The sequence below is a fragment of the Amborella trichopoda genome, chromosome 8 (assembly GCF_054954075.1).
Source record: "Amborella trichopoda isolate Santa Cruz 75 chromosome 8, AtrichopodaSantaCruz75HAP2 v2.0, whole genome shotgun sequence".
In the NCBI taxonomy this organism is placed as follows: domain Eukaryota; kingdom Viridiplantae; phylum Streptophyta; class Magnoliopsida; order Amborellales; family Amborellaceae; genus Amborella; species Amborella trichopoda.
Window position 1 is genome coordinate 34,804,258 of NC_142343.1, and position 20,820 is coordinate 34,825,077.

The window sequence follows — 20,820 nt, forward strand, 5'->3', positions numbered from 1 at the left end:
ACTATACAAAGTGTCATCCCATGTAATGAACTGCTGCAATCATGTACAGGTTTGTCACATTTAAACAATCAAAAATATCTTACTTCTCACGACACGCAAAGGACTTTCCTATTATATGTAAAATAAAATACTCCCATCAAAAAATTCCTCATTTTTACACTTTTTGAATCCTTCCTCTCTCTCTCTCTCTCTCTCTCATTCTCCATTTAAAAAGTTGGCTAATATGGGAAAAGGAATTTACCACACTTACCCTCGCCCCTTCCTAAATTCTAAACTCCAAAGATCGGTTGTGTACGCTACACAAGGTATATCCACCGTCCACACACAATGATATACGGTGGATGCCCGCATGGTGATTGAACACCAAACAATTTCGTGTGGGGTATAAGAAGGGCATTTCAGTCATTTTTGCAACATTAGAAAAGTGAAGGTTTGGTCCCTTGCCAACTTAAAAAAACCTAAACACGAAATTGAAAATTGAAACGTGAAAAAAGCGGCAATAAGACACGACAAAAACCCTGACAAAAACCCCTTAAATTTATATTTCCATAGTCAAGGAAAAGTCAGTAAAATAGGGAAAAAAGGGCAGCAAAAGGAGGAGAGAGAAAACAAGGGGGAAGAAAAAGTAAAAGTAAAAAGGCAATCGCAGAGCATCGTCCAGTCTCCATCTAAGGCCTTTAGAAACTAGGAGTTCGTGTCCTTCAAACCAAATTTCCGCGAAATTTCGCCCAAAACTTCGGCATTTCTCAACCCATTGCATATTCTTATTCATCATTTTGCATCTTCAATATTCAAATTAAACAATACCAAACAACCAAACAATCACATTTCTAAGGTTTTTTTTTTTTTTTTTTTTTTTGAGAAAAGTATAAAGTTACCACAATTAATCTTGATTATTTGATGTAAATTTGAGTGGCTGCATTTGTTTCATTGATCAAACTCAAAGTTTAAAATAAAATTTTTCGAATTTGACACACCCAAATTATTAGATGGCTTTGGGACATCTCTTTACCGATGTAAATGGTCTCATTTTATACTTTTTCCAAAAAAAAAATAAATCCTTAGAAATTTCCCCTTTATTATCATACAAGACCACCTAAGATAACCCCTTAATGTAACTTCATGATCAATAAAACAAAAAGAGATTTAAAAGGGTATCAAAAAAACTAGGCTCCAATAAAACCTTAAGTTCTCATACACCGTATACATATTACATATAGATATGACTGCAAGTACAAAATGCAAAAAAAAAAAAAAACAAACAGAGACACATCTTACTTAATTATCAAAAAGATAAACATAGCTTATCTCTCTCTCACTCTCTCTCTCTAAAGCTCTTCATCTTCAAGCTCAAACAGTAGCCGATTTTCGCACCATGTATCGATAGGCTGCAACCTTCCTTCTCTTGGAGGCCGAATTATCGATAGAAAGAACCATCTTTCCAGGATCAGTTGCAGTGTAAGAGTTCTGAATTGGTTCATCAGATGAAACCATTTTCCTTGGCTTTTCAATGGCTACAGTGTAACTCCCCTCAGAGCTAGGAACATATTCAGCACTGTAATTCAAGTCCCATCCCCCCACCACTATCTCCCAAACTATGGTGGATCCACCCTGATCAAAACACCAAAAGTAAGAAACCAGTGTCAAAAAATAAAGAAATACTAGAAATTCATGAGACAGAAATTTCAGATATTTGGGCTTCAAGTAGAAGATAATCCTTCAAATTCATGAGATAATCATAAATCCCCTATATGATCCACTAATCAATTGCAACATAAATTGAGTTCTATGTTGAATGCACAACTGTGTCTGTATGAGAGAGAGATCAACATGACCCAAAGTAAAAAATATTTAAATTTCATGGTCCACTTACACCTAACATCAAATATCAAAGTAGCCCACCGTCAAAATATGAACCCAATTTACCCCAAGTGAAACATACAAAGTAGCATTAAATACACTAGTACTAAACTGACTTCAAACACATGAAATGCACAAAAGGTGGTATCTACTACACAACAATACTAGAAAGAGAATACAGCACGAAAAAATTGAAACACCCATCATAAAACTAAACCAAGATCATAGACAAAACCAATCAAATTTACATGAAACATAGAACCTAGGATTAAAGCTAGGTATACCTATTAACCTATAATCTATCTTACCTCTATGCCTTCAATCTCCAGGTTAACCTTTTCCCCTGCCTTAACTGTAAATTCTGATGCAGGTTTGGCAGGGCCAGACTGCAAATCTTCAGGCCTGCTCAGACCTCCATACTGAATAGGTACATTTTCTGGCCTAATAAACCTGAAAATGAATCAAATACCACATCAGACTTTCTAATAAGACCTCAATCTTAATCAAAACACGAAATTTTGATTAAAAAAACCACTCAAATTTACAATTTTATATGAACCTAAAAAATAAATTGAAGGAAAAAAGTCACAAAAGTAACAAGAAGGGGGGCACACTTGTAGAGGGCCTCTGCAACATTTCCTTCTCTGGCTATAACAAACTTGCTCTTGGTTCGTTGGGTAAGAAAGGGGCTGAACATTGAGTACAACATGCTGAAATACCATGGGACATTAATGAAGATCTGCACCCACATTACAAAAAAAAGAACATCAGCAACAGAGAGAGAGAGAGAGAACTTTCTCTGCTGGGTGAAATAGAGCATTTTTTCCATTGTGTGTGAGTGAAAGAGAGAGATGATTGACTTTACTGTATTAAAATTAAAAATAGCATTTGCTTTGATTCCTGGAGAGAGAGAGAAAAAACAAGTACCTTTCTAGCCACCATTTCTGGATAATTATCCTGAAAAAGAGAGAGAATATGGTTAGATGCCACCCTCAGCTCCCTCTTTGGCATGTTTTTTAGATCTGTGATCTGAATAATGGAATTCACACCCCCAGGCTTAAATTGCAGCAAATTCACACCCCTCTCAAGCACCTGAACCCTCCACCTCAAAAACTTCTTCAGCTTCTCATCATCTCCAAAGACCTTCTGGTACAAATCCTTGTCTCTAAAAACCCCATATGCATTATAACACACAGGGTGACCATCTCTGTCATAAGAGTGCATATAGGCCACAACACCTTCGAGCTCTTTAAAACCCAAGTCCTCTTCAACAATGGAGTCAGCCCCAAATTCTTTCCTCCATTGATAACACTTCTGCAACATTGTTAGAGCATCGGAGACTCTGAAATCTCTAGCTCGGAGAAATTTCAAGAGAATGACATCAGATCGATCGTCTCCACCGAGAATGGGAACACCCCACATTGAGATTTCGGTCTCTTTATCTGAGTCAGGAGAGAACTGGTTGGATTGGATAGAGAGATGGAGCTTTTGCTTGAGCTCAGAGAGAGCTTTTTTTTCAGAGTCTCTGAGCTGAGAGATGAAGTACGAGTCTTCTTTGAAAGAGGAGGAGCGCAATGCGGTTTCCATGAGTGTGGTGACGAGGCTTTTCTTCTTGGGGTCGCCATTGAAGGGGCTTAGGGCCGCTGGTTCGGTTTGTTGGAGCGTTGGGGCCTCCATTACTGTGTGACCAAGTAGAGAGAGAAAGAGAGAGGCCTTGGGAGAGAGAGAGCAGTCCTGATATAGAATGAGAGAAGAAAGAGACTTCAGAGGTTTGAGGAGCGTGAGCACATTCAATGGTGAAGAACGAAAAAACTGAGCTTTAGAGAGAGAAACGTCTAGAGACAGAGAAATGTGAAAGAATTGAAAAGAGTGAAATTTTGAACCAGAGACCTGAGGCTTTGTAGAGGGAGAAAATAATATAAAAAACAGGGACACAGGGTGCTGCAAGCGGCGCGGTGGAATTATTACGACCGGTAATAAATCAGTATCCCTCATTTAATCTTAAATATCAGAGTTACCCATAGTTCATTTTTTTCTACATGAATTTACATGTTTTCTTTCTTTCTTCTCCTTAAAAGGAACAATGTGGGCTCTAATTTCATTGTTTAGAGTCTCGGCTCTATATAAACTTTTCTCATAGTTTAAAATATAAATGGTATGTAATGAGACCATTTAGTATGGAGAGATCATAATTACTTACAACCATTCGATGTGAAATCTGATAGCTTAGATGTATCACAAAGTTCCAAAAAAAAAAAATTTGAACTTTGAGTTTGGTCAGTGCAATAAATGCAATCATCCAATTTCATATCCAATGGTCGAGATTAATTGTGACCACCTTGTACGGAAGGTAAATAGTCTCATTATATACTTTCCCATTAAGATAAGGTCCAGGAAAAAAAGTAATGCGTTACCTCAAAACTCATTAAAATTGCAATTTTGTTATTGGAAAACTTTCAAGTTGAACGTCTCAACATTGGCCGTTATGTTGTGAAAAAAATTAAGATTTCAAACCCAAAAAGTAGTTTATAATGTAACATATTATCTAGACCTTTCATTTTCAAGTACTCATCAATTTGCAAGATCTGTACTATTTTCTGAGCTACAATTTTCATAATCAATAGTGGAAATTATTTCTAAAGCCATCATAGAGATTTCCCCCACAGTATGTTTTAGGCCTTATAGAAATCACATTCAATTACAAAACTAGAATGTTGAATTTTAGGAATTGTCGGCTAACTAAAAAAAATGTTGAACTTGTGATCTTTACAATTTGTGTCTCCACATAATATTGAAGGGATTTGTCGATCATTTTCTAATAAAATGAAAGTTATGGAATTAATACAATTAGGACTCTATTAGTCATTTCTTGTTTTCTAGAGCTTTTGGATATGGAATTCTATAGTACGAGACTATTGCTTTTTGGTACAAAGATGTCACAATCAATTTTAGATATTGGTTGTGAAATCAAGAGATAAAAGTGTGTCACAACATTTACAAATTTGTATTTTAAATACCTAAACGATAACACATCTTTAACCACCCTATTTCAAATATATCAGTCAACAATAATTGTGACCTAATTCTATCTAAAGTAAATGATCTCATTATATATATTTGAGAAATTATCGCTAAAATACCTTAATTTTGATTTTTTTTTTAAAAAAAACCATCTTTGAAAACTTCGCGTGCACCCTTTTTGCCCATTTTCAGGTTTTTACGAATGAGTTTACCTTTTACGGTAGTCAAAATACCGTAAATAACATTACAGTAATTTTAATACCGTAATGTATACAAAATTATTTACTGTATTTTTTATACCGTAATAAAATGAACTACTTTTACGCTAGAAAAACTACCGTATTTTTATAACTGAAGATTACGGTACACGAAGTACCGTAATAAATTGGATAAACTATACAGTATTCATATTACCGTATATGTTTCCCGCTTTTTTTTTTTTTTAGGGTTTTTTCATAAAACCCTAATTTCGATGACTTTTTTTGGCACTTTCATCCAATTTTTTTTTCTCTCATCCATATTCTATCTTTCTTATCTATTTTCCATCATATCATCTATTATCTTTGAACGAGGTCTATGAGAGCATCAAATATACACACCAACATTGATTTATAGGTATGTCATCAATATATTAGGTTGTTTTGAGCATCTAAAGAAAATTTTTTGTTGCTTTGCTATAGTGATTGGTGTTATTTGATTAAAATTTGAGTAAATAAGTTTTAGATCTATTTATATTGTTGGATAAATAAATTTCATATTTATTTAACGGTTGGGCATCAAAATAATGTTTTTTTTTTATAATACTTGATGTAGTTGGGTTGGCCATTGTAATGTTTTTTATATTATGGCATATGTTTTGCATCGTTCCCTCATGCAACCTCTTCATTATTTGTATGTATTATGAATTTCTTAATATTTATATATTTTTCCATCTAAAATTTTTATGCAGTGATTCAGCTTGTACGTAATAATAATGGGTGAGAACATAGTGAAAATCATGTTACACAATTGGTGGTTTTTTAAAAGAAAATCTAATGATAGAAGTATTTTTTATGACGGTGGGGACATAAAGGTTATATTTTTTAAGGGGATCCCAACAATTGAATAAGTCAATGATCACTTGTCAAAAGTATCAAATTATGCCCCAAGTAGCGTGACTATTAGGTATACTGACCCAGGGTTATCAAGTAACATGATACGTATTGATGATGATGACGACATTGTCAATACGATGGAAGGGTCTTCTCCCATCACTATGTATGTATCAAACAGACTTATTGAGTCTGACTGCACTGAATATCGACCACCAACAGTGTCCGATATTGGTCCGTCTGATTGCAATGAATATCGACAACCAACAATACCTGATAATGGTCCATCAACATTGGTCATGTAAGAAGTTTGCAATGAAAATCATTAATTTTTCATAATTGTCAATTATTTGTTATGAGTTCGGATAATTTTGACTTGTGTTGAAAAATTTTTATACAGCACATCCCGATCAGAGCAAGTAGGCGACAGTGAATGTGCTGCTAGCATAAGCATATAAGATGATAATGAATCTGAAATCGAGCAGTATCGACGACAGCGATTTGATAGAAAACCCCCTGGGATTAACCATTATGAAGTTGTACTTCAAGTTGGTTAGGATTTTGATGATGTACAGGCATGCCGTAATCATCTTATTGATTATGTTATATCACAAAACTTCAATATGAAGTTCATAAAAAGCAAGGGGAGACATGAATGGGCAAAGTGTGTTGCAAATAGTTGTTTATGGTAAGTGTGGGGTTGGTGCAACAAACTTCTTCAAGGTGAAGAAGTTGCTAAATGTGCATTCATGTGCTAGGGGAATATGTAGGGTTCATCAGCCACTTGCTCGGAGCTATTGGGAGGCAAGCAAGATCAAAGACCGGTTAAGTGATATGCCCAATCTTACACCTAGGGACGTAGTTAATGATATACAACTTAATCAAGGTGTCATGTTATCATACCAACAAGCATGATGGGGCAAAGAAGTTGCACAACAGATAAATGAGGGTTCCCATGTGATGGCATCGAGGATCTTGCTAAATATCTTCATAAGATCCGAGTCACTAACCTTGGAACCTTAACCATCATTCAAACAAATGATCATGATAGATTTGAGTGTGTATTTATAGGCATTCGTCCATGTTTATATGGATTTTTGTTTGGTTGTAGGCCACTAATAGGACTAGATGAGACATTTTTTAAGGGAATATACAAAGGGATATTATTGGCTGCAGTTGGGGTAGATGCGAATGAAAATATTTTTCCTATAGCACATGCAATGTTTGAGAATGAAAACACACTAAGTTGGACTTGGTTCCTAGAGCTTATGAATGAGGAGTTTTGCGAGAGGTCTGATTTACCGACACTGACTATTGTCTCAGATTGTCAAAAAGGGTTACAAGCCACATTAGAAATAATATTTTCAAGCAGCAAATAAGGCTATTGCATGAAACACCTTGCCAATAACTTCAAAAAGGCCTATAGAAATTCGACACTCGTAAAGCTTTATTGGAAAGCTGCACATACGTTGTATATATCAGACTTCGTTGAGTACATGGCAAAGATTAAGAGTGCAAATGCTAAGGCTTATGATTGGATTATGTTACAGCATTCGAAATATTGGGCAAACACACATTTTAAGAGATGTAGGTATAATCATATGACATCGAACATCTCTGAATCATTCATCAGGTGGATATTACAGGTTTGGGAGAACCCCTTTATTAAACTCCTTGAATGCCTAAGGGTTAATCTCATGTGAGAATTTTCAAAGAAAAAAGCTATGTCCCTAGAATGGAGCGACATTCTTACATCGAAAATGTAATAGACCTGAGGAGGGATAAGTCCAAATTCCTCAATACAGTCACATGTGCACATGATGGAATGTATGAGATCAATGCGGATAAGAGTTATGTTGTTAATTTGGCAACTCATACATGCAATCGTAGGGTGTGCCATGTTAGTGGGTCGTCGTGCAGTCATGCAATTGCCGCTAAAGATCATAAGCATGAAGATGTTATAAATTATTGCAGTGTTTATTTCACAGTTCAAATGTATCATAGGGCATATTCCCTTTCTTTCAACCCACTGCCTGATGTGCTAGAGTTGCCAGATATTATCTATATAATTGTAATGCCACCCGTTGTCGGCCAAAGACATCGCAAGCAAACAGAGTACAAAGAGATTAGGTCTCTTAAGTGTAGTCGATGCGAGGTTGTGGGCCATTACCGGAAGACATGTAAATCGAGTATATAAAAGGATGTAAATAGGCCATTAGTGCCAGTTCTTTTTTTCGTGATATGTCATTCTGTTTTTGAAATTGTAAACAGATTCATCTTCATATGAATTTTGGTTTAATTAATGAAATATCCAAAGTTATGCAGCCTTGTGATGGAATATCTAAAGTTTTGTAACCTTATTATGAAATAAAGTTATGTAGGCATTTATATTGTAACAAGTAACGGTAATTTAAATACCGTAGAGCATTTTTTCAAAAAGAGTACATGAATGTATTCACCATGTAATTTTAGTGTAAAAAATTTTATTAGGATTATCTAAAAATGTAATTTTAGTGCACCTCCAAATTTTATTATAATATGTAATTTTAGCGTAAAAAATTCTTAGGATTATCTAAAAATGTATTTTCGTATCTAATTATAAAATTTTAAACTCCAAAAAGGGTTAAAATCATGTAGATCTATAAACATGTGAAAATCTTGAAAATGGATGGTCTAGATAATGTGTTGCAAGATGCACTATTTTTTGGACTCAAAATCTTTCTTTTTACACATTCATACATCTCGATGTCGAGATGATCAATTAGAGGGTCTTTTAAATTACAAATTTTTAAGGTTGTTACACTTAAAAATCATTGCGGTAGTCTAATTACCGTAATGTGTATTACGGTAATTTAATCACCGTAATGCTTTTTGATATCAAAAGGAACAATACAGTCTTTGTTCCACCGTAATGCTCATGCTCTCAAAGAGCATTACAGTAATTAAATTATCATAATGTGTATTACGGTAATTGGATCACCGTAATACTGTTTGAGAGCATTACGGTGGAACAAAGACCGTAATGCTCGAAAGTCTTCTGGATTTTTGAGCATTATGGTTTTTGTTTTATCATAATTCTCTCAAAGTGTATCACGGTACGGTAATTTGATTACCATAATGATATTTGAGAGTAATGCTCCAAAATGTATCACAGTAATCAAATTATCGTAATACATATTACGGTAATTTGATTACTGTGATTCTATTTAAGAGCATTACGGTGATGAAAAAACCGTAATATCTCAATTTTTGTTTTTCTTTTTTTCATTTTTTTTTTTTTTTTAATATGGTGATCTCAACATATTGACTTTAAATTTTTTAGATGCACTGATACTGATAGATCCATTGGATATGTGTCAATGGCTGCGGTCACCACCTCATAGCTTCCCTTTCCAGTGACCTCTTGTATTTGGTATTGACTAGCCTCACCATATTCAGTGAATAATTCAGAGTCCAACATGTTCTACATAGAAATCATACACCCAATTAGGAACTCTCACAAACTACAAAATAGCTACAAAAAGACCATATTCCAACATAACTAAAAGAACCTTCTGAAAATGAATTTGAACTTTTCATGTACCAAAAGATATTTATATTTCAACTTTTTATAAAAACAGTAGTTGGGCACTAATGGTTTCTTTACAAAATTTAGGCACTACTGACCTCTTTACATCAAAGGATCTTTAACACTTTCGGCATACTGGTAACTTCTAACCCTACTGTGGTAATTACAACTTTGTATTTGAGTTACTCTCCTGTTGTGAGCTGCTCTCCTCCCGTCTTCCAGTACGAGGACGTAACTATCATGTTGGCTCTTCTGGTTGAACTGGTGTGGGAATGGGTTGTATATTGCTTGGCCCTTCATCTGGTCGAGGAGGAAGAAGTCATATAGGCACGTGGTCATCCATCTCATCACCTAAGTCCAATTCTTCAGATTCTTCTTCCTCTGCATCTTCTGGGTCATATAATTAAAGTACAGCTAATGCTTCATTAGCTAGGTCCTAATTTCTTGAATTGTAACCTTCACGTAGAAGTTGAGTTGCATGGTTGATGTCCCTAGGTTGCATCAAGTCATATGAAATATGAAATTAGATTATTGAGACTTCTAAAATGCATCAATTTATATGAAATATGAATTATATGATAATAAAATATTACCATTCTATCTTCATCAGTATAACCTCGATGTGCAAACTTGAAGGGACGTTTCTTAAATGGATTATGGATCAGGGGTCTAGTCCTTAGCATGTACCACTCGATGTATTCTTTTTGTCGGCTTTCCATTGAGCATATCTTTATCTGCCTGACAAATGTAATCTATGAGGTTCGTCTATATATCTATTTCAGCTCTAAGCTCATCCCCCCAATTGTCAGTTTCTCTCCATCCTCTCCCATTGCAAGGGATCTACCGGTATCCCTTGGTGAAGTCCAAATTATTGGAGCAGCAGATCTGGCATATACCCCTCACAAATGTGTCCACATATGAGGTATGTGCGACACAGAGCAGTCTAACGTACAAGAAGCCCACAATCTCTGTCCTCAACAGTTTCATGTCTTACGTCAAGATAATCCTCGTATGGGGTCCATATGACCTATGACAAAAAATAAGACAAATTTTAAGTTGAATGACCTGAACCTAGAATTAATTTCATTAAATAAAATTTAAGTATATTATACTAACATCATTTATACGCGCATTATCAATCTCCTGTCGACCCACGAGACCGAAGTTGTGCACGTTATCCCATACCCTAGGAGAGGCCCACCTGAGGGATCTAAGTTGTTTTGCTCTTATTGCTTTAAGAATTGGGCACAACAATTTGAAATGCTCATACGCCCAACACTGAAATACATATATAACAATTTCTAGAACCACAACAAAAAATATGCATCGAATTTGCTCAAAAGTATGCAAACATTCTTATATTAGCATTATCAGCAACAGAGTGGCTGATCCACTTAGATATTAATGATCGGAACAAATAACCTTTGACAAGGCTGGAAACAAAAAAGTTAAGGCAGCTGCACCCCATGCGTATTGACCACCTATGTCCATATCCTCAAAAAATTGTAAATAAATTGTAGGGACCATACCATTTGTAGAGTCCGCAAAAATTGTGTACTCTGTAATATATAAGAGGTAGGCACTGGTGTATCGTAAAAGAGTGGTGCGGTTATAATTGCGTGGTAACTACTGAAATGTATTCCTCAGCCATGTCAGCCGGATAATGGAATGGCTACCGCTAGGTGGCAGCTTTCCTATCATACGAACTATATAATCCTCGTAGTTCTTTACTCTCCTCAAAGTTACAGCCACACCAGTTACCTTTAACCGAAGAATAGGCCATGTATCTTCAAGAGTAGGCCATGTATCTTCAAGAGTAGGCATCATCTCTCTGATGTCTACATTGAAGTGCCCCGTGTTTGTCTCTACGCGTCAGCTCTCAATAATAGTAAATAACGTGTCGTGGTCATGGTGAGTCATCGGTACTATGGTCAAAGGATACAATCCTGATCTCCTGACCAAATCAATTTGATCATTGTTTATTAATGGCCACGAAGAATTTGCATTGGGCTTCTCATCAATCCTGAGGGCATTTTCTTTATCCTGAAATAGAATGTGTGATTTCATGTACTACAATAAATAAATTATTTAACTAATATAATTTCAAATACTTGTACATACATCTCCTTCTCATATCTTCTGTGATATATGTTCCCATTGTCTAGTAAGCAATGTAAGAATCTCAGGACCTCTAGGGAATGGTCCATCTTCTGCATGATCACTGTTCAAAAAGCCATGATAAACCATTATTACACTTCAAAAGGCCAAAGAGTATGGTGGTTGTGCAAGTTACATTAGATATTACTTAAGAGGGAGAGATAGAAATCAGAAATTTTACAATCAAAATTTAACATATTGGGGCTCAAATACCTGAAAAACAAAATTTTACAATCAAAAATTTAAAAATGAAGTGGAGACCGCAATCACTGATCAATATTGCATACATCAGTCACTAAACATGATTCCAACCTGATGGACGAGTATCTTCTAGGTGATACAAAGTAAAAGATAGCTCAATTATCACAAATCGACAAAAGCAAAACATCAAATCAATTATATGAATGTGTAATGAAATCATGGCAATATAATTTTCTTAATGTCCAATAAAATCATGGCTAATAAAATTATCCAAATAACTTCACATAAAATTTTGATACCTATTTGTAGATCGCTGCTAATACAGTATAAACGCCAATGTCCAATGAAATCATGGCTAAAAACTCACAAATCCATATATTCAAGAACAAATTTCTCCCATTAAAAAACAAATCCAAATATTGACTTCTCAATTTCATCCAAAAACTATTTAAATAGATTTTACATAACGAAACTAACAATTTTATATGTACTTCTCAATGATAATTCATTCATTCATTTTTTTTGGATATTTAACATGAAGCCAAAATAAACAAACCTAATTTGTCATCTCTCAATTTCATCCAAAATCTATGATAAACCGATTATACATCACAAAAATCAATCCCCCACAGAGAAACCCTAATTTCTTACAATACCCTAATTCAGAGTTTTCATTGGAAAATTCTCAAATTTCATAGGAAAGCCCTGAGAAATTTTCATCTAGAAAACATGGAATAAATAGAACTGGAAAACAACTAGAAAAAATACACATATATCATAATGACAAAATAAACAAACCCTTTCATCTCTCATTCTCATCCAAAATATATTTAAATCGATTAATGCAGATAAATTAGATAAATCGCAAAAAAAACCTGTGAGAAGATATCTGTATAACTGCTATAGAAACAATGTAATCACCTTCAATAGCCTCACGTCCCCTAATACTCAATCACCTTCAATACCTTCAATGCAAGAAAGCTTTACGGCAATGTGTTTGCCGTAATAGAGTTTTAAGAGGAACGAGAGAGGGAGGGTTTTTTATGAGAGGATATATGGGGGGTATGGCAAAGCTTTACGGCACTGTGTTTGCCGTAATAGAGCTTTAAGAGGAAGGGGGTTTCTGATGAGGGAATATATGGGAAAGCGTTACAGCAATGTGTTTGCCGTAATAGAGCTTGAAGAATTTACAGCATTCAGAATACCATTAAAATAACAAAGGTTATTACGGTAAAATATTTACCGTATTATCTATTATCAGAATTACGGTAAATATATTACTGTAATTGAGCTTTAATATTTTACAGTAAATAGCTTTAAACTTTTATGGTTAATAGATTACCGTAAATATTTCGTGAATTACGGTAGTCTATATACCGTAAAGGGTAATTTTGTCCAAAAAAAATGAAAAATGGGGAAAAGGGTTATGGGCAAGGTATTCGAAAGTTTAGGGTCTTTTTAGAATTTAACTAAAATTTGGGTATATTATTGATAATTTCCCTATATACTTTCTTTGTGTATTTATACATAATGCATAAGCTCAACATACTCAAGTGTTATGCCACTTTTGAACATTGTTAAATCCAAAGCATTTGTATTGTCCCATTATAGGAGAGAAGGGTGCGGTTTGTATAGAGCCGAGGCTCTAAACAATTAAAGTAAAGCACACATTCAAATAGTGTCGAGAAATATGGTTTCAATACTAAAAATCTTTGTGATAGTCTTAAAATATATTTTCATATGTAATTATAAAATTTAAAGCTTAAAAAATATTGTACATTGAGTATATCTATAAAAACTTGAAAATCTTGAAAATTGACCTGTCCAAAAATGTGTCACAAGATGTACTATTTTCAAATTTTAAAATCTATTTTTCTTTCATGTATATGCATCTTGATGTCGACATGATCAATTTGAATATATTTGAGCACCAAAACAACTAGAATTTGAATAAAAATTCTAGTGAAATTTTTTAAGTGGGCTCTAATTGGATTGTTTAGAGCCTCCGCTCTATATAAAATTTTCCTCAGGGAGAACGGCAAAAATGAAAGGAGTCTTCAAACAGAAGGCCATTATTGTCATTCACGGAAATCTTCCCTTTGTTTTGATGCGAAAGAGGCGGGGGAGTAATTTAAAACTTTCAAAAAAACGGCTCTGCTCTAAAGAAAGTAGACGATTGATACCCTTTCTTTGAATGAATTTAAAGCAACAAAAAATATGATTTTCTATTAAGGCAAAGCTTTCTATGATTTCCCTATAGCATAGAAGTTCTATCATCCCCTTTATCCAACTGTCTATTCTGAATGGATGGTTAAAATTGTCCCAATCATAATGTCACGTTTCTACATTATTATTTTTTAAATTTTTTTCTATAAATTATTTTTATACCAAATTTTGGACGTCTATTCCTTTATTAAACTAGCACTAGCGAAAAATGTAAAAAAAAAAATATTTTCAATAAAAACAATGACCAAAATACCCTTGAAAGTTTTAAAAGGTATTTTGATAATTATATTTTGTCAAAAAATTATTTTTAATATGTTTTATAGTTGCGTCCAAATGAAAAGATGGCATGTACCAAATTTCATATTCATAGAATTTGTATAAAAAAACTTAAAATAAAATACTTTGAGATATCGGATCTAAGATCAAAAGGTAAGTGACTCTCTTGATCAAAATTAGACGGCTGGATAGTAGGGTGAAGATAGAACTTCTATGATGTAGGAAAAGCATACCAACATTTCCCTTATATGAAACCCGAAACAAGCCCTATTTGAGCTTTGAAAAGTGGGTTTCTGCCTAGAAACGGAGAGATTAGTATGTTACAAATGAACAGTGGTTGGGAAGAAGCAACCCTACATTTTGTGGCCCACACACACATTTGAAGAGTGTTAGAATCCTATTGCTAAGCTCTAGAGAGAGAGGTACCAAAATGAATCGTGGTTGGCTTGAGCCACATGCATGGTGGTTGTTTATGAACATAAAAGGGTTTATTACAACTCATACATAAAGTCAGAAGCATGGTTGTATTCAAATTGTATTAAGAGAGAGACAATATGGACATCACCCTCCACTCCTACAGTTAACATATAAAACGGCAGATTATTTGGATGAGAAACAGAGAGATGGGTGAGACAGAGTGCCACATTATTTCTAGATCCAATAAGGTCCAACATATCAGGCTACATAAAGGACATGTATGAAAGACAGTTTCTTTCACACAAATCCAGGATGGATTGTGACATGGCATATTTCTCTATGCTGTTGTGTGAGTTTGGTTTTCTTTTTCTTTTTTGTCTTTTCTTTTTCTAATACTGACTCCAGAAAAAAGGAAAAAAAACAAAAAGAAATGGCACAACATCAATTGGAAAAGAAAAAATAGTTTTCTGAGTCAGCGGACTCACTAGCCCGCTGACTTACAAATATTCATCTTTAAGATGAACTTCCACCACTAAACATTCTTATCCAATGGGTAAATTTTTTTTAACAAAAATGTTTTAATATTTTATTTTATTGTAGATCATGGATCTTTACAAATTTGGGTCCAGGATTTATATAAAAAATGGGTGCTAGAGGGAGCCCGCATGAGAACAGCAGGGGACTCATAAAAACCTGGTCCACAAGGAAAAAATAAACAGAAGTAAACAAAGAAGATACACAGGTAAGTTTCAAGAACCACCCGGACTTGCATATATAGCAAGCCCTCTTAGACCCCTGGCTTACATCTTACCCTCAGGGTGCCCCAATTGCCTCTAAATTCGCCGTTGGAGAAGATAAGAGCACAGGACACAATAGATCCCCCTAAAATTTTTTTTTTTTTTTTTTTTTTTAAAAAAATTTTTGTTTTTTAAAAAATTAGGTTTATTTATAATTCTTGCATTTGACACCCCTATTTTATGAGCTATGTTTGCAAGTGTGATCCTACTATTCACTAAATCAATATTACCCCTTTAGAGGGAATTGGTCCACCTAATTTCAAGAAACTAAGTTTCTTCCATGTTTGGGCTGCCTAAGGTCAAGGTTTCAGGTCTAATTTTTTGCTTTGGAGAAGTTTAGGCTTTGGATGGCTAGCCTGAAGCAACGGCAAGGATTCAACATCTCCCTCAAGGGTTTCCAACCTCAAGAGTTGGGTATCTAGATAACTAAAACATGGGTAGGAAGGCGATATGTTTAGACCATCGTAGGACGGAAAATCAGCTTTTTACCCCGTTTCTATCTAAATGAAAAGCTAGTTATGGTCTTGAGAGTATCCTATGTATACACCCTCTCAAAATTCTAGTTAAGGGAATTTTTAAAAACCCTGATTCTCAGCCTCAAGGACCACAATAGCCTTAGTGAGCTATAGTAAAAAAAAAAAACTATCCAAATTCTTTCTCAAGTCTTAGTAGACTCCGAGAGCTTTCCAACGGTCTAAGAATCACTCAAATTGGACCTACACATCAAAAGTTAGAAACCTCGAAAGATTATAGAGCAAAATTATGAAAATACCCATGCACCTAAGCCGCGTGCCACACTGCGCGTCGGGCCACTTGCTACTCCGAATGTCGAGCCACTCAACAAGTTGAGTGTTGCACGACAGGATGGGCCCGGTAATCCTTTAAAATAGGTTTTAGGGTCGGTTTTTTGGTCTGAAATATTATGCAAAAATCTAAAACATACCCTACTTTTTTTTATTTCAACCCTAAGCCTATAAAAAGCATATCAATACCCCACTTAAAATCCTAAAAAAATATACTAATTTTCAAACTAGAAAATCCCTAAAAAATTCTAGATAAATAGGGAAAAAATCCCTAAAAAATTAGAAAAAATCCTTGATAATTAAGAAAAATACTAGAAAGCCTTGAAAATTAGGAAATTCATTCAAAAATATTAAGAAAATTTGAAAAATCCAAAAACCACTAGAAAATTAGGAATACCTTTAGAAAAAGGGGAACACCCTAAAAAGCTCTAGGCAAAAGCTCCTAACCCCATATCCTATCAAAACCTCTCCAAAATCAAGATAAAATCCTAGGAACAAGTTCTCATTGATCCAAAACCTTAGAGCCATGTTTCAAGAAAGCAAGAGAAGACATCGAAAGGTGTAAATCAAAATACATAGCCCTGATATGGGCCCCAACTATAGGTTTTCTCAAGCATATAATTAATTTTATTTATTTATAGTATTATTATCTTTTTTTTATTATTTCTTAGATTTAATTAAAATTTAAAAGCTTTATAACACCAAAGATAAGGATTTGGAGCTAATGCTATCAGTAGACACAAAAGAGAACCAGATTTATATAGATCTGCAATACCTTTCAGCCTATAATTTGAGCAACCCCACTTTCTCTACTCATTTTGCATGAGATTTGAGTTGATTTCACTCTGAAATGGGTGCAAATCCAATCGTAAATATCATATCAAAGGCTTACCCTTGGGGGCTTTGGATTATCTTCTACCGTCACTTTTCCCTATTATTTTAGCCAAATTTGATGGATTGAAGGTTATTTTTTTCTCCATAAATTTATAGATAATTGAGTTGAGACCATTTTGCCGCAAGTTTCGTCCAAAAAAGTCCTCACATTGATAGAGTTTGTGGATCTTTGATTGATCAAAGGTCATTACACTGCAGAATTATTTTTGAGATGCACTTGGGCTTCCATCCACTATTTAATATTGCAAACAAACATGCAATAGGTTACATTAGTGTTTAATATATTGGGTCTTGAACTTATTACGAATTTTCAACTCCAAATACCATTTAGCTTGGGAAAAAAATGATGAACATGCAACTGAAAGTCGTACTGCCTGCAACCAGCAGAGACCCTTTTGATCACCTATTTTGATCTTCAATCTACATGAAAATAACCATGTTGGTCCATGCAAGAGCGCGTGGATGCGCATATTGCCTTCATGGTTCCTTAGTACACCTCCAACTCTTGTTGTACTTGGATTCCAAAAGAGCTGCCAACTCTTTGCATAGTTTTTGCAATGTGCAAGGATTGTCAAAATCACTTGATTTGTTTCTCTTGTTAAGCCACGAATTGACCCAAAAGCTCTATATGTATACTTCTATAGTGTCACAATCATGGTCCCCAAGTATGAGATCAAAGTGAATATGGGAGACATTCCACTAAGCAATGTTTGAAAAAAAAAAAAGGTGAACCAGACGACAACCATCTGGTTTACATTGGGAACCAGTAGGGTTGGTTTAGTTCTCATTAAGAACTAGCATCTTCTAGCTGATTCTGTCAGAGAACCAGTTCTACTTTTTATTTTTTACTATTTTTTCATATTTTAATTTCTCTATAACTTTTTAAAATTTTTGTTGCCCAATTCACTCGGATGGATCTCGATCACGATAGCCAATTTGCTGAACCAATCCAATTTTCTAGATGACCGATCTGGCACCCGGCTGGATCTTGATCATGACAGCCAATTCTCTAAACCAGTCCAGTTTTCTGGATGAGCGATCCTGCACCTCTCCACAAAATGTGTTATATTACGATGGCTACGCAAACTTGCTGGCACATCAACTTTTTGTAAAGTGAATATATATGATCAACTTTGATCCAGACCAGTGATTTTAAATTTTCTATTAGAAAGACACTACCAGATGCTCATGAGCAAATGCTACTTGTTGTGCGTGGAAGCTCTAAACTCGACAGGTCAATTTTTGGCAATAAAGTACGGGAAAAAATATCGACAAAAGAACAAGCAACAAACAACAAAAATAAAGCAGAAAATAAATAGCATAAAAAGAACATCACGATTTACATGGTTCGTCATAATTGTGACTACATCCACGGGCGAAGACGATCGATATTTTTCACTAAATCAAATAAAAAAAATTACAAAATAATTTACTTGAGAGGGCCAGAGACTCAATCTCCCACAAAGCCTTCTTCTCTTCAATTTTCTCTCTTTACAAAAACCCCAAAAAGTTTCCTTCTATTTTTTTCTATGCACTTTCTCTCTCTACAATATATCTTAATAAGAGAGGACAAACCCAAAAATGACCATGTATGGCCTACTTTTTCCACACATGCTTTCTCTCTCTAGAAAATCATCTTCATATAGAGAGAATAAAGCCCCAAAGACAAGTGCTCAAAACAACATCAACTTTCCTAACTTTATAAAAAAAATGAAGTTTATCCTTATCCATGTGGACTCGAAGCAGCATCCTAATCTAAGTAAGACTTATCCGCAAACTTAAATCCTAAATAATAGGCTCCACCCAAATAAATAGGAAAAGAGGTCACATGATGCCCCTATCTCTTGCCAATTTAGAGATATCCAAAAAATATTTGTTTTCTAAAATTTAGGATTCACATCCTAACAAAATATGAAAATCTAACCGAGACTTATCTTAGAATACGTGACAAATCAACAAATCTCCACCTCGGCTTGAATTCATTCCCATCGACCTTTTTCTCCACACGTGCCTCACAGGCACTCACTTGGGCAACACATTAGTCAAGTCCAAGCATAGCTTGAACTTCTGTAATGGAACCGACTTTATCAACATATTTGCAGCATTCTTTTTAGTGTCAATCTTCAGTAACAAGATATTCTTTTAGTGTCAATCTTCCCTAACAACATATAACCTTCAGCTATGATCTCACCGATAAAATGGTATCTGACATCAATATACTTCGTCCTTGCATGATATAACTGGTTCTTCGCCAAATGTATTATACTCTGACTCGTCCCGCTAAATGTATTGCACTCTGGCTCGTCCTGCCAAATGTATTGAACTCTAACTCGTCCCGCCAAATGATTGCACTCTAACTCGTCCTTGCATGATATACCTGGTTCTTCGCCAAATGTATTGCACTCTAACTCGTCTTTGCATGATATACCTAGTTCTTCACTAAATGTATTGCACTCTAATATCAATATGCTTCGTCCTTGAATGATATACCTGGTTTTTCGCCAAATGTATTGCACTCTGACTCGTCCCAATAAATGGATTACACTCTGACTCGTCCTTGCAGGATATACCTAGTTCTTCGTCAAATGCATTGCACTCTAACTCGTCCTTGATGATATACCTGGTCCCACCAAATGTATTGCACTCTAACTCGTCCTTGCATGATTTACCTGGTTCTTTGCCAAATGTATTGCACTCTGACTCGTCCTTGCATGATATACCTGGTCCTTCGCCAAATGTATTGCACTCTGACATCAATATGCTTCATCCTATCATGATATACCTAGTTCTTCGCCAAATGTATTGCACTCTGACTGTCACAATCAGTGATTTTTAAATGTATTGCACTTTGACTGTCACAATCAATGATTTTTAAATGTATTGCACTCTGACTGTCACAATCAGTGATTTAAAAATCACTGGTTCTTCGCTAATGTATTGCACTCTGACATCAATATGCTTCGTCTTTGCATGATATACCTTGTTCTTCGCCAAATGTATTACACTCTGACTGTCACAATCAGTGATTTAAAAATCACCGAGTTAGCATGGACTCGAGGGAGTCTTCATGGGAATCGGTCACCCCATATCGATTCCAGTAAAATTCACAATATCACCTGGTTCTAGAGAAGAACCAGTGAGTCTTCATTCCAGTAAAATTCACAATATCACCCGATTCTAAAGAAGAACTAGCGAGTCTTCCCGAGTCGCTACAGTATAACGCCTGGGTTCTACCGAAAAACCATCAAGTCCGGCCGAGTCCCAATAGCAAACCGTTCGAGTCCCAATAGTAAACCGCCCGAGGGTAATTGGAATATATTTTTCAAAATGGGGGTTATTCAATTATTGCGAGTCGCCGTGACCATCAAGAGGCCCATGCCCATGCATTTGTTATTGATATGGGCATCCTCAGGTCTTTGATACCCATTAATGGTCCTTGAATTTTTCGATGTGGCACAATTCTCACTGTTATAGTTTGAAAAGATAATATATACTTTTATTATGAAAAT

General features: G+C 35.0%; 1 protein-coding gene across 1 annotated transcript; it reads right to left on the bottom strand.

The window, feature by feature from the left end:
* Positions 1-1,153: 1,153 nt before the first annotated feature.
* Positions 1,154-3,731, bottom strand: LOC18423489 (SEC14 cytosolic factor family protein / phosphoglyceride transfer family protein). Its single transcript, XM_006828090.4, has 4 exons — positions 2,788-3,731; positions 2,475-2,599; positions 2,169-2,310; positions 1,154-1,611 (listed from the first exon to the last, which is right to left on the bottom strand). The coding sequence occupies exons 1-4, from the start codon at positions 3,535-3,537 to the stop codon at positions 1,351-1,353; spliced, it is 1,278 nt and encodes a 425-aa protein (XP_006828153.1). The 5' UTR covers positions 3,538-3,731; the 3' UTR covers positions 1,154-1,350.
* Between the last annotated feature and the right edge of the window lie 17,089 nt (positions 3,732-20,820).

Bases quoted from the DNA above. Each gene is read 5' to 3' on its own strand.
- LOC18423489 (XM_006828090.4), bottom strand. From the start codon at position 3,537: ATGGAGGCCCCAACGCTCCAACAAACCGAACCAGCGGCCCTAAGCCCC. The intron at 2,600-2,787 runs GTACTTGTTTTT...ATGTGGGTGCAG, and splicing joins CAGAAATGGTGGCTAGAAAG to ATCTTCATTAATGTCCCATG. The intron at 2,311-2,474 runs GTGTGCCCCCCT...ATTCATTTTCAG, and splicing joins GTTGCAGAGGCCCTCTACAA to GTTTATTAGGCCAGAAAATG.